At 61.1% G+C, this 16753-nt stretch overlaps 2 protein-coding genes across 10 annotated transcripts in view; one reads left to right on the top strand and one right to left on the bottom strand.

Moving 5' to 3' along the window:
- CHKA (choline kinase alpha) overlaps positions 1–2032 on the top strand; it is a 76329-nt gene extending 74297 nt beyond the window's left edge. For 3 of the 4 annotated variants that reach the window (XM_033206406.1, XM_033206408.1, XM_033206407.1), the window contains one exon: positions 817–2018. In XM_033206406.1, coding sequence (XP_033062297.1) covers positions 817–876 — 60 coding nt within the window. In that variant the 3' untranslated portion in view covers positions 877–2018. Of the gene's footprint in view, positions 1–816 lie in introns of all 4 variants that reach the window. The other variant, XM_033206409.1, reaches the window with a different exon arrangement.
- A 998-nt stretch (positions 2033–3030) lies between these two features.
- On the bottom strand, positions 3031–15601 carry TCIRG1 (T cell immune regulator 1, ATPase H+ transporting V0 subunit a3). 6 transcript variants are annotated; one of them, XM_033206400.1, is made up of 21 exons: positions 15458–15592; positions 14321–14384; positions 13133–13253; positions 12696–12774; positions 11673–11893; positions 11505–11590; positions 11024–11150; positions 10868–10950; positions 10605–10698; positions 10283–10495; positions 9524–9668; positions 6318–6457; positions 6086–6243; positions 5918–6008; positions 4928–5046; positions 4631–4844; positions 4087–4266; positions 3864–3968; positions 3676–3793; positions 3263–3440; positions 3031–3186 (listed from the first exon to the last, which is right to left on the bottom strand). In XM_033206400.1, exons 3-21 carry the CDS (start codon positions 13247–13249, stop codon positions 3108–3110), a joined length of 2547 nt encoding a protein of 848 aa, XP_033062291.1. In that variant the 5' UTR covers positions 13250–13253; positions 14321–14384; positions 15458–15592; the 3' UTR covers positions 3031–3107. The 6 variants fall into 6 exon arrangements, with proteins under 6 accessions (XP_033062291.1, XP_033062294.1, XP_033062292.1 ...); XM_033206403.1 differs by having other exon boundaries at positions 4141–4266; positions 15458–15591; XM_033206401.1 differs by lacking the exon at positions 15458–15592 and adding an exon at positions 15357–15448.
- Positions 15602–16753: the final 1152 nt, after the last annotated feature.

Genomic DNA, 16753 nt, shown 5'->3' on the forward strand with positions numbered 1-16753 from the left:
AGTGACAGAAATTGAGTCGGTGGCTGCCTGTGGCCAACTGCAAGAGGCCCGTGGGAGCTTGTAGGGATGCTGGAAACACAGGTCTCCTGACGGCGGTGGTGGAGAACTGGCTGGATACATCTGTGAAAGCCCTCCAACTGGACACTTAAAATGGGCTCATGCTTATAGAGTAGAAATTACAGCTCAGAGTTAATTTTTCAAAAAAGTGTTATTGTAATCTTCCTGGCTTCTAGAATTGCAGACTTACATGAGTGGGTCTTTGAGATTGTGTTGTCCTCACTGATGGACAGATGAGGGAAGAGACCCAGAAAAATACAGTGGCAGAAACAGAACACCAAGCCAGGTGTTCTCCCTTGCTTCTCAGTGTCTTTCTTAAAAGTCATGCTGCAGGAGATCCCAGGAAATAGGCAACGGGCATCCTCTTTTTTCTCCCCTTCTGTTCTAGACTTGCCTATGTCCCAGGGGCCTTTTGCTCTAAAAGGTGTGTTATGTCAGTCAGTCAGTGCCCACAGCACCCAAGGTTAACAAGGTGATGAATGGTAGCAGTGCCAAGCATGTGGACGAGATGTCCATCCTGAGAGGCAGGGCTGGGCTGGCCCATGCCTGTAAACCAGGCCTCCTGAGAATGAAGGTGTGCAGGGTGGGCCGGGAGCTTGAGGAGCCTGCATCTGCGGAGCAGCCCTGCTGCACAGGCCAGTCCCGTGCTGTTGGTCTCATGGGTCCGTGCCCTCAGCTCTTGCCAGGGGTGGGGTTTGGGGGACACATGGGCAGGGGTCAGGCCAGCAGGATTCCTTGCTTCTCTTTGCTCTCTCCTAGGACTACGCCCAAGCAAGGTTTGATGCCTATTTCCACCAGAAGAGGAAGCTTGGGGTGTGACTGTGAGGAGGACTCCATCCACCTCATCACTGGACTGCATGGGGAGGCAGCGGAGCGGGGTCCCCTCTGTGCTTCGACTACTGCTCCTGCGGCAGGAGGCTTTGGGTGGCTCACTACTGAACACAGATGTTCATGATACTAAAGACTGTATTAAAATGGAGCATCATTTATTTCACCTCTTTGTTTACGATTTCACTAGGACTCAGAAACGAGATTGGGAAGCAGAAATATAGTGCAATAGTGCAACATCTCTGAATCCTTTTAATCTAGAGAAGGCGTTTCATATTTGGGGGCTAAGGTTTCCAGTCAGAAAGGGCAAACAGCAAGAGTAAGCAGTGTTACTTGCAGGTACTTTGGTTACTGTTGATTTAAATTTTGTTTTTCATGAATGTGCTGGTGAACACTGACCAGGCTTTTGTAGATGGCGATGTGTTATAGACGCTGCTCACTCCCAAGGGACGGCAAGTGAGCAGAGATGTACTGTGAAGTCGCCAGTCACTACTGCAAGGTGGCTTCTGCCTGGGGCCCCCAGAAGCTGCTCCTCTATCCTCTTGGTCCCATGGCTGAAGCTGGAGCAGTGGATTGCTCCGGAGCGGCCAAGGCCGCCTGCCTGTGGAGCAGAGCTCTCCCCTCCTGCTGGGCGTGTGTTACATGGATGAATTTCACTGTACTGCATGTCACTTCTCCCTGCCCTTCCTCCTGATGGAGTGTGCAGACAGCCGTGTGTGGCCACCGGGCAGTGTGAGGACCTCCCTGTCTCCCAGCTCCCCTCCCAGGGGAGCCAGCCGATTGACCCAGCTCTTGGGCCTCTCCTGCCCTCTGCTCTGCCTGAAGTGTGGGATCCTGTTGAGTGGGCTGGGCCGTCCCTGGGCAGGGTGAGGGAAACCTTGGCCTGGGTTCTCTGAGGGCCCAGTTTCCCGGCCCTTACCTTTCCCGATGTCCCTGACCATCATCATTCTTGTGGGAGACAGCAGCCTCTATGTGGTGCACGGCGTGGATTGAGTGTAGCTGTGAAATCCATATATATGAAATGTCGCGCGGGATACAGTCTTAGCTGACTTTTTTTTACTCTGAACTCTTATTTGAATTGTTTTTTGTGCATATATTTCTGCTACCACGGAGATTGTACTATACAAATAAAATAATAAAAACCCAACCTCAAGCTGTCACCCTTGGATGTGTCCTAAATCTCAGGGAGGGCTCCTGGTACCTGAAGGAGCCCATGGAGGGCTCCATCTGCACCCACCCAGTCCCTCAGCTCAGCAGTGCCCCACTGCTCTCAGCTGGCATCCCAGCAGCGTGTGACCCCATCGGCCGTCCTCCACCGTGACACCGTTTCTCTAAGCTGAGTCTGCTCGGCATGTAGAATTACCTCAGAGGCCCTGATACCACCCCTGGCCTCCAGAGGTCCTGAGCAAGGCAGTCCAGGAGCCAATGGACAGGCTCCTCCCAGCAGCTGGCCACAGCCACAGCTGTGGGAAGAACCACTTTGCAGCTTGTTGGCTTCTGAGAAGCACTGGCTCTGCCTCCCAGCAGGAGTGGGACCCAGGCCAGAGGACACTGCAGAAAGCCACCCCCATCCTGCCAGCAACGCAGGAAGGACCACCTGGGAGGGGTCAGGAAGACTGTAGCCTCAGGTGAGGGGAGGCTGGGCTGGGAGTCAGGCTCAGCCCCTGTTCTGACCCCCGGGGCCCTGGGTAATGTCTGCTGCTCGGGACAGCCTCTGCCCTTCCTGGCAGGCATGTGGCCTTGGGCGTGTGACACCACAGCCCTGCATGGAGCACTGACCGGTACTCAGGTGCCCCAGACTGCTCTGTACTTCCAGCCCCCTGAGGCCCAGCACCAGGGCATGGATATTGGCACCACTCCCAACAGAGAGTAACCCAAACACCCGCTCACAGCCAGTTGCACACCTCCAAGGATGGGGAGCTCACTCCCCTAACCCGGCCTGGGAAGACATTTGCTCACTCCAAGTTAGATTGTGCTGGAAACATCCCTCCTTGGCCCTTCTCTGCCCCTTTTCACCCCAAGAGTCTGACATTGCAGATCTGCAGGTCCTGGCCTCGACTTTTTGAGGTCCCAGATCCTACACCATGTCTTCTACCCCCGCCACCTGCCTCAGCTAGAAAGGAGGGAAGAGAGACGAGACATCACTCCCCAGGGCGGACCCTCTTTATTCCTCTCCTGCCTCAGAGGTCAGGATGGAGGTCTGGCAGGACCTGCAGTGGGCCCTAGTCATCTGTGGCAGCGAAGGTGAAGGGACTCAGCTTGTAGCCTGTGCCGGAGTAGAACTTGTTCTGGAATTCCACCCTGGGGGTGAGAAGAGGAGGGGTTGGTCAGGGGAACTCCCGCCTTGAGCAGCCCAGGCCACGGGGTGGTTGCTCACCAGTGCAGCCGCAGGGCGTGCAGGAAGGCCGAGAGCCCTTCCATCACCAGCAGGATGGCCACGGTCATCACAGCAAAGGCGGCAAAGATGGGGACCAGCACCACAGCCGCCACGCCAACCTCCCGGCTCAGGCCCAGGCCAATGCTCATCACCATGGCCCACAGAACCTCGGACAGCTCTGCGAGCAAAGGAGGAGACAGTGGGGGCCAATGGCAAGTGGGGGCCTGCCAGCCCCCGATCTACCTGCCACAGCCTGAAGCCCTCCCTGCACGGGGAGCCAGCGAGGGACCTCCTTGGACAGTCCCACTTTACAGAGGGGAAACTGAGGCCCAGAGAGAAGAAACCTGCCCAGCCAGCAGCCGTAAGTGAGAAGCCAGGAGCCGGGGCTGGCCATTGGTGGCCAGGTCACTCACGGGCATGGGCCAGGCTCAGGGCCCACAGGCGCAGGTAGGATGCGGTATTGGAGACGCAGCCCAGGCAGAACTCGATGGTGTGGATGGCCTGGTGCATGAGCACCTCGGAGGGGACGAGCTGCAGGGTGGGTGCAGTGAGGGCCAGCGGGGCCTCACCCGTCCCACCCCCAGGAAGGCACTGCACCCACCTCAGCCTCCTCTTCATCATCCAGGCCCCCTGCCTTTTCCTCATCGGAGCTCCAGCCATTCACAGATGCATCAGGCAGGTCCAGCAACCCAGCCTTGTCTTCCTCCTGGGGAACGAGCAGGCAGTGTTGGCAGCGCTCCAGCCTCAGGAGGGCCCCCGCCACCCACCAGGCCTGCTCCTGGCCACTTAGGAGCCTGTGAGGAAGTGGGGAGTCAGCTACACACCGGACAGTGGCCTCTCCTCCCAAGCAGCCCCCTACACCTGAGGCCCGGTCCCACCTGTCGGCCAGCGGGCCTCCTCCGCAGGTGGGGGCGGTGGCGGCGCAGCAGGTGCAGGGGTGTGCCTAGCAGCAGGACGGGCACCATGGCCAAGGCCAGGACCACCAGCGTGGCCTGGACCACCTCCTGCCAGGGAGAGGGCGAGAGTCAGGGCACCCCTGCTGTGCACACCTGCACAGGAACTTGAATCACAGCAGTCACAGGGCCCAGAGTCTGTGGCCGCTCCTCCCTTCAGGGCCCCCGGGGGCTCCGTGCCCTCACTGAGTGAGGATTTGGCTCCATAAGGACTCCTGAGGGAAGGGACCCCAGGTTCCCAGCTCCACTTGTGCCACCTGCTAAAGATGCACACCATCACCTCTGACAGCCCTGTCTGCACAGCCCGGGGCCTGCATCCCCGTTTCTTGGACGAGGATCCTGCAGCTCCCAGTGGCCGAGTGACCATGGGATCCCCATGAGGCTGTGTGAGCTGGGCCCCCCAGCCACAGCACACCTGCCGGGGGTAGAGCGGCCGGTTGGTGGGGCTGTGGGAGAAGAGGAACATGTTGATGAAGTGGATGAGGATGCTGGGGGCCGAGGCGGCGCTGGCAGCCGAGACACACAGCCACTTGTAGATGACTAGGAAGACGAGGTAACCGAAGAGCCCCAGCAGGAAGGTGAGCTCCGGCAGCGTCTCCAGCAGCAGCCGGTGCTTCTGGCCAAAGTGCCTGGCAGGTAGGAGGGAGGCGTGGTCACTGGGGCCCACTCTGGCCTGCCAGCCTCCCATCCCCCGGGCAGCTTTGGCCCTCACACGTGGTTGAAGACTCCAAGGACCACCCCAAAGGCCATGTGCACGACTCCCAGGATGACGGACATCTTCATCTTGAAGGAATTGAGGAAGCTCAAGTGGTTGGCAGCCAGGCTCCAGACCTAAGGTGGCAGCAGGGGCGGGCTGGACTCAGGGGCTCCCTGGCCAGCACTGCCAGGAAGTCCCCGACCCGAGTCCCTCTCTCTCATCACCCTGTTTTCCCCCTCGGAGCCTGCAGCCTCATCCATCACCCACCCACCGAGGGGCAACAGAGCACAGACGGGCCAGCTGCCATGGCTCCAGCCTGGGTGACCTGGGGCATGGATGGCCTCTGTGCCTCAGTCTCTTCTTCAGGTGAGGACACAGTTAACATGCGGCCCACGGGGTTGTTATGAGGTTCAAACAGAAAATCAGGCCAGGCACGGTGGCTCACACCTGTAATCCCAGCACTTTGAAAGGCGGAAGCAAGTGGATCACATGAGGTCAGGAGTTCGAGACCAGCCTGGCCAACACGGTGAAACCCTGTCTCTACTAAAAATACAGAAATTAGGCGGGCATGATGGCAGGTGCCTGTATCCCAGCTACTCAGGAGGCTGAGACAGGGGAATCGCTTGAAGCCGGGAGATGGAGGTTGCAGTGAGCCGAGATCGCACCACTGCACTCCAGCCTGGGTGACAGAATGAAACTCCATATCCAAAAAAAAAAAAAAGGAAAAAAAAAGAAAATCACTTCCACAGAGGGTTGGGAACAGTGCTTAGCACAGTGCAAGCTGCAGACTGGTTCCTGTCCGGTCTGGCTTTGCCTCTGCACACTCAGGAGACTGTGATGCAGGCCCTGCAGGGCAGGAGCCTTGTCTGCCTCTGGAGCTGAGGAAAGGGCCTGGCACACAGAAGTGCTCCGTGACAGCACTGCAGGAGGGCTAAACCAAGGGAAGCCCCAGCCCCCACTCCCAGCTGCCTTCACCACCCACGGACACTCCATCCCAGGACTCACAGGGTCGATGCCAAAGGGGTAGGGTCCCAGGAAGACACCGGTGACGTTGGGATCCAGGGTAAGCATCGCATGCTGAGCCAGGAATGCATCACTGTGGCAACAGAGGGCAGGGCGGTCAGGGCTGTGGGGGCTGCGGGGCCCCCGGCCAGGCTGGGGCCCGGGCCTTACCTCCAGCCAGACTGGTTGGCCATGGCGGCCACACTCCAGCCCGAGGGGAAGATGCTGGTGGCGCGACTGAAGCACTCGTTGTAGATGAAGCCGGTGTAGATGGAGAACAGGCCCATGAGCAGGAGCAGGTAGCGGCCCCTGAAGAAAGTCTGCCAGATCTGGGGGGGCAGCAGTGTGGTGAGGGGCTGCCTGGCCCCACTACCCTCATCAGGACCCCAGCCCGGCCCCTCACCTCATTCTGTGCGGCCTTCACTGCCGGCCGGTTCTCCGCAAGCACCATGGCCAGGGCGAAGAGGAACATGAGCAGTCCATGGCCCACATCCCCAAACATCACAGCAAACAGGAAGGGGAAGGTGATGATGGTATAGGGAGCTGTGGGCAGAGGGCGTGGTGGGTGAGCTGGGAACCCCCAAACACACCAGCATCCGTCTCCCGGCCCAAGATGCCACAGAGACCCTGCTGGCTTGCAGTCAAGAACCCACCACTTAGCAGCCGGGCACGGTGGCTCATGCCTATAATCCTAGTACTCTGGGAGGCCAAGACGGGGGGGAGGATCACCTGAGGTCAGGAGTTCGAGACCAGCCTGGCCAACATGGTGAAACCCTGTCTCTACTAAAAACAGAAAAATTAGCTGGGCATGGTGGCAGGTGCCCATAATCCCAGCTACTCAGGAGGTTGAGGCAGGAGAATCATTTGAACCCAGGAGGCGGAGGTTGCAGTGAGCCAAGCTCGCACCTCTGCACTCCAGCCTGGGCGACAGAGTGAGATCCTGTCTCCCAAAAAAAAAAAGAACCCACCACTTAGGAGCTGTGTGACTCAGGCCCAGTCACTTAACCTCTCTGAGCCTCCGTTTCCCCATCTGTAAAATGGAAGTAATACCAGGCCACTTCATAAGGTCTCCGCGGGCAGCACCGGCCAGCTGCTGGAGCCACAGGAGGTTAGCAGCTTCAGCTGTTGCTGTCCCCAGAGCCCCACACAGAAGCCAGAGAGGACAGGGAGCCACAGGTGCCCCAGCTGGCACATGGCAAGTTCCAGGAGGCCAAGCTGGTCGCTCCAGCCCTGAAATCTCGACTTCCCATCAGTAAAACAGGAACAAGTCCTCATGGGAGGCAGGAGGACCCCAACATGCACATCCTGTCAGGGGCTGTATTGTGACCCCAAAAAAGGTACACTGGAGTACCAACCCCCGGGAACTCCGGATGTGACCTTCTTTGGAGACAGGGTCCTTACAGAGGTCACTGGGTTAAGATGAGGCCATTACAGTGGGCCCTAATCCAGTGTGCCCAGTGTCCTTACGAAAAGGAACATTTGGACCCACACGGAAGGAGAACAGCACGTGAAGATGAGGACGGCCGCTCCAAGCCCAGGAGAGAGGCCAGGAAGGGATCCTCCCGGACAGCTGCAGAAGGAGCCACTCCTGCCGACAACACCTCATTATCTTTTATTTTGTTAAGATACAAGGTCTCACTATGTTGCCCAGACTGGTCTCGAACTCCTGGACTCCAGGACTCCAGCGATCCTCCTTCCACCACAGCCTCCCAAAGTGCTGAGATTACAGGCATGAGCCAGTGCGCCCGGCCCCTGCGGACACCTTGGTCTTGGACTTCTAGCCTCCAGGACTGTGGGAACTGTGTCTGCCCCTTAAGCCACCAGCCTGTGACACTTTGTTACAGCTTCCCTGGCAAACACGTTGCCCCAAAGGCTGGTGCTTTGAGCTGGCAGCATTCTATCCGCCATGGGCCTCCGGGCGATGCTCTAGCTGCACCAGCCTCTGTCCATGTGCAGGGGAATCCGAGTGGGGCGCAGATCCAGCCCCAGGACTCCGGCCCTGCAGGAGCAGCAAGCCTCCCAGGACCACACAGCCCTGGTCTGGGTTCACAGAGCCTCAGACTCACGCCCTGCCTGTGCCACCATGCAGGCCCAAGCACCCTGACTCTTGCCCACTGTGTGAGGCAGGGCCCCTCCCTGGCCTGTGTCCAAGACCCCTCCCAATAGGGGCTCCACTACGTCACACCCATGCTATGGGCCGGGCCCCCACTCAGTGGCACTGGGGGATACTGGGCCCCTCCACTTATCTGACAGCACCAGTCACACTGCAGCTGGCCCACTGTGTTGGGGAGTGGCGTCCTGAGGGGGAGGACACAGCTGGACAACAGAGCAGGCACTGCAGGCCTCAGGACTCCCAATGGGGAGGAGGATGTGGAGGGAAAGCACTAGAGCTCCCCCAACCCCTGCCCTCATCCCTGACTGGTTTCTACTGGGAGCATCTCCCTTAACCTACCGCTTACTCCAGAATGTCCGTCTCAGGGACAGCTTGACCTAAGACTGCATTAATGCAAACTTTTATAAAAACACTGTGTAGGGCCAGGTGTGGTGGCTCACACCTATAATCCCAGCACTTTGGGAGGCTGAGGTGGGCGGATCACGAGCTCAGGAGTTTGTGACCAGCCTGGTCAACACGGTGAAAGCCCGTCTGTACCAAAAATACAAAAATTAGCCGGGTGTGGTGGCACACGCCTGCCCAACTACTCTGGAGGCTGAGGCAGGAGAATCACTAGAACCTGGGAGGCGGAGATTGCAGTGAGCCGAGATCATGCCACCGAACCCCAGCCTGGGCAACAGAGCAAGACTCCATCTCGGGAAAAAAAACAAACCAAAAAACCAAAAAACACTGTGTAGCCAGGAGTGGTGGCTCACGCCTATAATCCCAGCACTTTGGGAGGCTGAGGTGGGCGGATCACTTGAGGTCAGGAGTTCGAGACAGTCTGGCCAACATGGCGAAACCCCGTCTCCACTAAAAGAACAAAAATTAGTTGGACGTGGCGATGGGCACCTGTAGTCCCAGCTACTCGGGAGGCTGAGGCAGGAGAATGGCTTGAACCTGGGAGGCAGAGGTTGCAGTGAGCCGAGATCACACCACTGCACTCCAGCCTGGGCGACAGAACGAGACTCCATCTCAGAAAACAAACAAACAAACAACAAACAAAACCGTGTGACCAAACCAAGCACATCACAGGCTGCCCCCGGCTCTAGCTTGCAGTCTCCAATGGTCACTAAGCTTCCTGACTTTCCTCTGAGGTTTGCGCTATTATTTCCATTTTGCAGGTGAGGCAGCTGAGGCTCAGAGAAGCTAAGAAACATATCAAAGTAGGCGAGATGGGCTTCCAACCTGGCCATGTCCACCGCACAGCCTCTGTTCTTTGCACAAGCCCGTGCGGCTCCCTTGTAAACTCAACAAGGAGGAGTTGGCTGGGAGCCGACACAAAGCCTCACACTGGCTACAGAGCCCAACAGCCTCTCGAGAGTGATGGGATGTGTGCTCCTCATCCCAGGAGGGCAGGTCGGGCCCAGGATGGAGATACCTCCCCCTCAGGCTCACACCCATCCAGTGGGGCAGCTGAGCCTCCCAGGACCGGGTAAGGGCGCCGTGGCTCTCACCGGGGTTGACCTCCTGGTAGCGGCCCACGCCGTAGGCGTCCACGATGCCCTGGAAGCTGGCTGTGAAGCGGTTGGTGCGGATAAGCGTGGGGGGCATGTCCCGGCAGGGGATTCGGTGAGCCACGGCACTCACTCCCTCCTCCGTCTGGACGCCAGGACAGAGACAGACCAGGCTGGTGACAGGGGCCTTCGGGGACCCTGGGACCCCCAGCCAGGCCCAGCTGGAGATGCAGAGCCCGGTGGGGGCTCACTGAGCAGCCCCTTCCCCTCTCTCTGAAGTGAGATGATCAGCCCTGCTATGCCCTGGTGGGGGCCCAAAGACACCATATGGACTGGCAATTGCTTGGGAAAGGTAAGCGTGCTGCCCCCTAGGGACGGCCCAGGAGAAGGAGCCCAGCCTCACTCGCAAGCACCTGCTGTGCGCGGTGGGTGACCCCCGGGGGCAGGGGCATCACACCGGTTCCACAGACCATAAGCAGGCCTAAGGTCACAGGAGGGCCTGAATTGGAATGAGGCTTCTGACTAAAACTACCCCATCAGCCTCCAGGGACTCAGGAAAGTTAGGGTAGGGCTTGCTGGGCCAGGGCCAACAGAGCAGACTCCCTGGAAGAGGTGGGCTGTGGAGGAGGCTGGGAGGAGAAGGAGCCCCTGGGCAAAGCCCAGGTGCAGGGAGCCGGGGGCTGGAAGTAAGGCAGAAATGCCCCGGCCTGGTCAGAGGGGCGGGTGGGGAGAGGGTGAGGTCTCAGGCTTCATGCTCACCGAGCTGTCCCGAAGGGCCTCCTGCAGGGCAGGCAGGTCTCTCACAGAGCACCAGGCCTCGGCAATGAGGCACTTGTGTGTAGTGCTCACACTGCACTGGTTCAGGGCCAGGTACACAGCCTTCATCTTGTGGACCTGCACCTGCCCCGGCGGTAGCAGCTGCAGCACCCGGCCCAGCACCTGGCTCAGGAACCGCTCTGTCTCCCCCAGGACCTGCGCCAGAGTGGGCAGTCAGCGGGGGCTGGGCGGGCAGGTGGGGTGGCTGGGCTGGGAGCACCCACCTCCTGCATCCACCTCTGGGAGGCCAGGCCAGGGCACCCACCTCCTGCAGCTCCTGGCTCTGCTGCTGCAGCTGCCGCAGAGCTCCGCGGCGGGCCTCCTCCTGCTCCAGAAACGGGAAGACGTGGCAGTGGAAGCTGGAGGGAGGTTGTGCTGCGTGAGAGGCCTGAGGGGCCTGAGGGTCCCGGCTATGAGACTCTGAGTCTGAAGGGAGTTCATGGGGAGGAGTCGTGACAGGGCGGGCTGGGAGGTGACAGCAGGGGCCTGCGGAGCGGGGCGGTGGGGCGGGTGTTCCCAGTGACTCACCAGTCCGTGATCTTGCGGATCTTCTGTCCGATCTGCTCGCCCCAGTAGGAGATGAGGAAGGTCATCCACGTAGCGGGCTCGCCCTGCAGAGCAGGCTCAGTTGATTCTGGAGTCTCGCTCTGCCCAGGACCCCCCAGCCCAGGGCCAGCTGCTCACCGTCACGGGGTGCTCCAGCGGCTGCTCCAGCTCCCTGAAGCTGGCGATGAGGAAGCCGCGGCAGGCCCTCCAGAGCAGGCGCTCTAGGGCAGGGGCCTTGTGGGGCTCCACGGCACCTGCCACAAAGCTGGCGGCCACAGGGCTGGGCAGGGCTGCTCCAACCTCCCGCCCTGCCTCCCCCACCAGGCCCTCCGGGCAGGACCCTGACCAGCATGGGTAATCGGGCAATTGGGCCCACTGGCCCTGCCCACAGTGGAAGGCAGGAGGCCTCCTGGGCAGGGCCAGAAGAGGAGGACCCCCCAGGGCCAGGGCTTGGGACTGTGGGAAGTTCCGGGCCTGAAGGAGGAGGTGGGGGCAGCCTGAGAGCAGGAACAGAGGGGAGGGCACTGGACAAGGAGTTGGAGCTCAGCCTGGCCCAGCCCAGCAACTGGCCAGGGGTTCTGGGCTGGCCAGAAAGGACAAGAGGCCAACCCTCACTCACTTGACCCTCAGGTCCTGGTGCGGCCCCCCGGGAGCCTGTAGCAGGGGCATCCTCTCTGACGTCCCATCTGTGTGGGCAGCTGCCAGCTAGAAGCCCAGAAGCACCATGAGCCCTGGGCCGGACAGCCCCTCCCCAGCCTCCCAGTCTCCTGCCTGGGCTGGAGCTGACCTGGGGTCCATGGCCCTGGCCCAGCACGGCGGCGTGGAGCTGCAGCTGGTGCAGCTGGGCCCGCAGGGCCTGCTGGTTGCCCCGCACATCCCGCAACTCCTGGGCCAGGCGCTCTGTCTCCTCCTGGATGCGCAGCAGGTCCCGGGGTGGGGGTGCCGGCAGCCTCCCCTCAGGCGGGAGCAGAACCAGCCCAGCCCGCCGCACCTCCTCCTGCAGGAAGGCTGGGCGCAGAGGAACAGGAGTGGGGTGCAGTCGAGGTTGTCTCAACAGCTGAGGACCCCACCTGCTGCCCCAAACTCCATCGGCCACCAGCTGCTAGATTCACCAGGCAGAGGCGGCCGGAAAATCCTGGCCAAATCTCCATCCAGAAGCTGTGCTCCCCTTCCTCTGAGCTCAGGTCTGGGCTTGCTCTCCCTCCCCACTGCTAGGCAGAGGACCTGAGGTCTCCCCACAGGCTGGCCCTCGCGCTGCAGCGCTTGGGACCGGAGCTGGCATGAGTCCTGTGTCTGCCTGATTGTTGAAAAGCTATAAACTGCAACAGCAAACACAAAACCCAGCCTGCTCCATGTCCCAGCCTTGGTGCTCCACAAGCTCTTCCTGAGAGTGGCTGCCCAGGGCAGGGGTCCCTTTTGCATGCTCCTTGGGGGCATCCAACCCTAGATCCTGGGTCCACCCACCCCAGCCCAGCTGCAGAGGAGAAAGCTCTGTCTGTGCCTCTTCTCTGCTTAGAAATCCCTGTGGCTCCCCGGTGCCCACAGAACGAAGTCCTGGGCTCTTACGCTGCATTCAAGGCCTCCCCAGCCAGCCCTGCCCTAGGCCCTCTGCTCAGCCCACACAAGGCAGCCACCTTCCCAAGCACACTTCACACATCTCAGCTGCTCTGTCTTGGCCATGCAGGGCCCTGCTCTGTACCTCCTTTCTCTGCCTTCCACCTGGCAAACCCAGACTCTTCCTTTCAGATCAAACTTGGCCCATGCCTCCTCCAGGAAGCCTGCCTGGAATGTATGCCTGGGACCAACTCACTGAAGGTCTTCTCCAGCTCCTCGCAGCGCCGAACATCAACCACAAAGCGTCTCTGGAAGGCGCTCACCGAGGCGTTGAGCTGTGTGTGCCACACAGAGGGGTCAGTGTCTCAGGAAGGGGGTCAGGGAGCTTCTCAGCCTAGAGCCCAGGCCTGACTCTCCTCAGGCCTCAGCTGCCTCCTCCAGAAAGGTGCTGAGCGCCCTGGGAGCCACAAGAGGCTGATCAGAGCACAGACCAGACCCCACACGCTGGGAGGGCATGGGGAGGAGCCCGCTCAGGGGCCTCAGTCACGGCCTTCCCATGAGCAGCGCCCACGGCAGGGGCCGCTGAGGTTCAAACAGGGCCAGGGCCCTATGGGGGGGCAGTCCCCATCCTGCATCGGCCTGCGGGCTAACCTCGGCAGTAGCCCCCTTCCCACGCCTGTCCACCCAACTCACGTCTCTGAACTCCACGAGGCCCAGCTCGCCCAGCCGACTCACGCAGGTGTAGGCAGCAGCTGTGGGCAGAAAGAGCTGGACCAGGGCCACCTCCTCGCTCCGGAACATGGAGCCCATGGTCCTGTGGGTGGACACGGATGGGGGCCAGTCAGGGGCGGACCACAGACGGTTCCCAACCACGGGCATCTGCGCACCTTCACTCACTGAATCCTGGAAGCTGCTGCTACCACCCCCACCTGACAGAGGGGGAAACTGAGGCCTGGGCAGGCTTGGTGCGGTGCTGAGGTCACGCAGGAAGTAAGCAGTGGGACTGGGAGACCCCAAAGCCCACTCTAGGGCCGACCTCAAGCTCTCTCCTGGCTTGCTCTGCCCACAGGGACCCCCGCCCCTACCTCCAGCATCTCCCAATGACACCGGCTCCACCCCCACCTTCACTCTGGCCTCCCTCTCTCAGGCTGCCCTCACCCTAGACAGGATCCCACTGGCCCAGGTACTTAGGCCCAGGGCTGCCCCGGGGGTGGCTGGAGCCCTCCCTGCTCCCTGTGGGGCTGCATGTGCTGAGCGGCGGGGGTGGGCATCTCCAGTGGGTACCCTGGGACTGGCCAGGGAGCACTGCTGCTGGGAGGGGGCCGTCCCCTGAGGCCCGGGCCGCCTGGCAGCAGCCGCAGCCTACCAGGTGTTGAAACCAACAAAAGTGAAACTGTAGAATGGCGGGGAAGGGCCCGGGGCCTTGCTCAAAGCCGATGCAGGCTGAGGGCGGGTGCCAGGCCACCTCCAACCCGCCCTGGCCCTGTGGATGCTGGGCCCCTCCAGCTCCAAAGCCACTGCTCTCAGGGCCCAGCGCCCCTCTGTGGGACTCAGTTCCTCAGCTCAAAAATTAGGGGGAGGGGACAGGCCTGGTCAGGGCCCCGCCTGCTGCTGGGCTGGCCAGGGCCTGCCCAGCCAGTCACTTCCTCCCCTGGGTCTGGTTTACTTAACTCTAATTAGGGAACCGCAGCCCCAGCCCCAGCCTGGGAAAGGAGAGAAAGAGGGAATGAGGGAACACTGAGTGAAAGGCCCAAGGCTGCCCGCGGGGTAGGGGGCAGCGGGGAGCTGGGTTCCATCCCTAAGGACCAGGCCCGGCCACAGGGCAGAGGGACTTGGGGCCCAGACTGAGATTGGCTGTGTGACCTTGGGCAAGTCTCTCACCCTCTCTGGGCCTCTACTTCCTCTTTGGGTGAATGGGACGTGGCACCTCTGACAGAGACAGGATCTAGGGAGGTGACAAAAATAACCAGACGTGGCACCTCTGACAGAGACAGGATCTAGGGAGGTGACAAAAATAACCAGAGCCCCGACTGAATCCCTTCATCCACAAGACCTCACACTAACCCTGGGGGGAGAAATCCTGGGGGAGGGGGCGCTGGACCTTTGTTTTATATAGGACTCCACTGACACTTGGAGAGGTAAAGTCCAATGTTACGTGCTCAGCACAAGGGTGAGCTCGGAAGAGGGCTGCGGTCTGACCTGGCTCCCTCTGGGGCAGTGCTGGCCAAATAAGGAAGTGTGGGGAGTCAGCTCTGGGGATCCAGGGAGGGGGCACCCCGGGCTCAGGGCCATCAGGGCTCCCACAGCCACTATGCCAATGCTCAGCTCCTTCCAGCACTTCCCAGGGGGAGGGGTGTGGGGACGTGATCAACCCCCGCACCTGGCACGTGAGGCTCCACTGGCTCACCCCCTACCGCTGTCCCCCTTGGTCCCCACTCTAGCCAGGGGTCACCCAGCCACTTTTATGGTGTAAATGAATATGCCTCCATCCTGCGGCCCTGGGGTCTAGGCTCCAGCCCACTCTTCACCCTGTGCCCCTTTCCTGGCCTCTCATAAGGCTCCTCCAGGAACCCACCAGGTCTCTCTGCACCCCTGCCCTCCCCTACGGATGATGGGAAGGCAGTAGGAGAGGGTCTGGCGGCCCCTCCATTCCAAACGGGGTCGGCTCTGGAGTCAAAAGACCCAGCTGGTCTCCAGCTCTGACACTTCCTAGCGGGGCGGCCTCAGCTTCCCCATCCGTAGAATGGGTCCCTCCCTCCCAGGAAGAATACAGTGGGGAAAGCTCCGCGCACACCAGGCCCAGGAACGCTGGGCTCTGTTGGCCAACACCCCATCCTTCTCCTCCTCCCTTGGCTATCCTCCGTGGCCCCCCGCAAGGCCTGACACCAGGCGGGGTGGGGGGCTGAGCTGCATTTACGGAGCCAACTGGGTGGGGCGCCGAGATCCCCTCCCCGGGGCAGGGGGAAGAGGGTAGGCAGGCAGAGCTGGGGCTCCGCAGACCCCAGCGGGGGCACTCACCCGGGTGGGCTGCGCGCCGCGGCTCGGCTGCTGGCTGCCCCACTCCGCGCACGCCGGACGGGACTCAGAGCTGCGTTCCCGCCCGCCCGGGGCCCCGCGCAGCTCACTCTTTTCCGGGCAGGCTGGGCGACGGGGAGGGGCCAGGGACGCCCCGCCCCCGGCCCGAGCCTCCAACGGAGTCCGGGAAGCCTGGGGGAGGCTGAGCCCAGGCTGTGGCCTCGCGGACGGGTCCTCAGTGGGGCGCTTAATCCCGGAGAGGAGACCTGGAGAACAGAGCGGATAACGGACCAGTGCCAACCGCACGCGTCTATGCTGGCCCTGATGCAGGGGCAGTTCCGCTCAGGCCCAGCTCAGGATAGGGCATGAGACCCTGCTCTCCTCTACACTTTGAGGCTTGTGCGCCTCTGGCTGATGGGACCCCAACATTCGCAGGCTCAGGGGCCTGGGGTCCCCAGGATGCTCTCCCACCTCCGGGACCCCTCCCTTGGGTGCGCGGCAGTGAAAGGCGGTGCTTACACCTTCCTGCTCTTGACCACCCAGGAGAGGCCCTGCGCTGGCCCTTGGGTGGGTGGCTGCCCCACTCCGGGCCTGCTTCACTGGCAGCAGGACACAGGGCCAGGCCATGCTGCCTTGTTCTGCCCAGGGCCCCGCACCCAGCAGGCCCTGGGAGATACCCTGGGCCAGAGGCCAGCTGTCAGCTCCACCGGCAGCTGCAGCCGGGGTTGTCACTGTGACCTTGCTCCAGGTCAGCACCAGGGGCATCATCAGGTCCTAGCGCCTGGAAGCTGGGACTCACGACCATCCAGCTGCCTGCACTTTGGACAGGCCTGGGGCATTCCCACTGGAGGCCAGGGGCCCTTCAGCTCTGGCAATGCCTAAGCCCCACACAGTGAGCAAAGGCCTGAGGGGCTGCGGCAGGGGCGGACAAATGGAGCCCCAGAGCCGGGCTGGAAACGGAGTCACAGCCAAGCTCAGCTGTGGTTCCTCAGAAAATTGGGGGACTTGTTGGGGGTCATAGGCCTGTTCTGACAGGGGCGGGGCCTGATACAACCAGACAGCTCTAGTGGGTCTCAGCAGAGCAGTGCCTGGGAAGCCACGGTTAAGGGAAAGAACCAGTGGTGAGCTGGGAAGTCTGACCCGCTTGGAATAGAAGTACTCCGTGCGCAGCTACAGGCTCCATGCCGCGCTCTAACGGCGGTTATGTCTGGGAACAGCTAAACCTGCAGGGATTCAGGAGTCCTACGCCTGCCTTGTTTTTGGAAAGAGCGCCTGTTTTCATCAGTGGCCAAGATGAGC

The sequence above is a fragment of the Trachypithecus francoisi genome, unplaced genomic scaffold (genome assembly GCF_009764315.1).
Source record: "Trachypithecus francoisi isolate TF-2019V2 unplaced genomic scaffold, Tfra_2.0 Lachesis_group8, whole genome shotgun sequence".
Classification (NCBI taxonomy): domain Eukaryota; kingdom Metazoa; phylum Chordata; class Mammalia; order Primates; family Cercopithecidae; genus Trachypithecus; species Trachypithecus francoisi.

Coding starts and splice junctions, on each gene's coding strand:
- TCIRG1 (XM_033206402.1), bottom strand. CDS start 13,249: ATGGGCTCCATGTTCCGGAGCGAGGAGGTGGCCCTGGTCCAGCTCTTT. Junction 6,458..9,523: donor CTACCAGGAGGTCAACCCCG/GTGAGAGCCACG, acceptor CTCTGCCCACAG/CTCCCTATACCATCATCACC. Junction 3,441..3,675: donor CCTGAGCCTGGCCCATGCCC/GTGAGTGACCTG, acceptor CTTTGCTCGCAG/AGCTGTCCGAGGTTCTGTGG.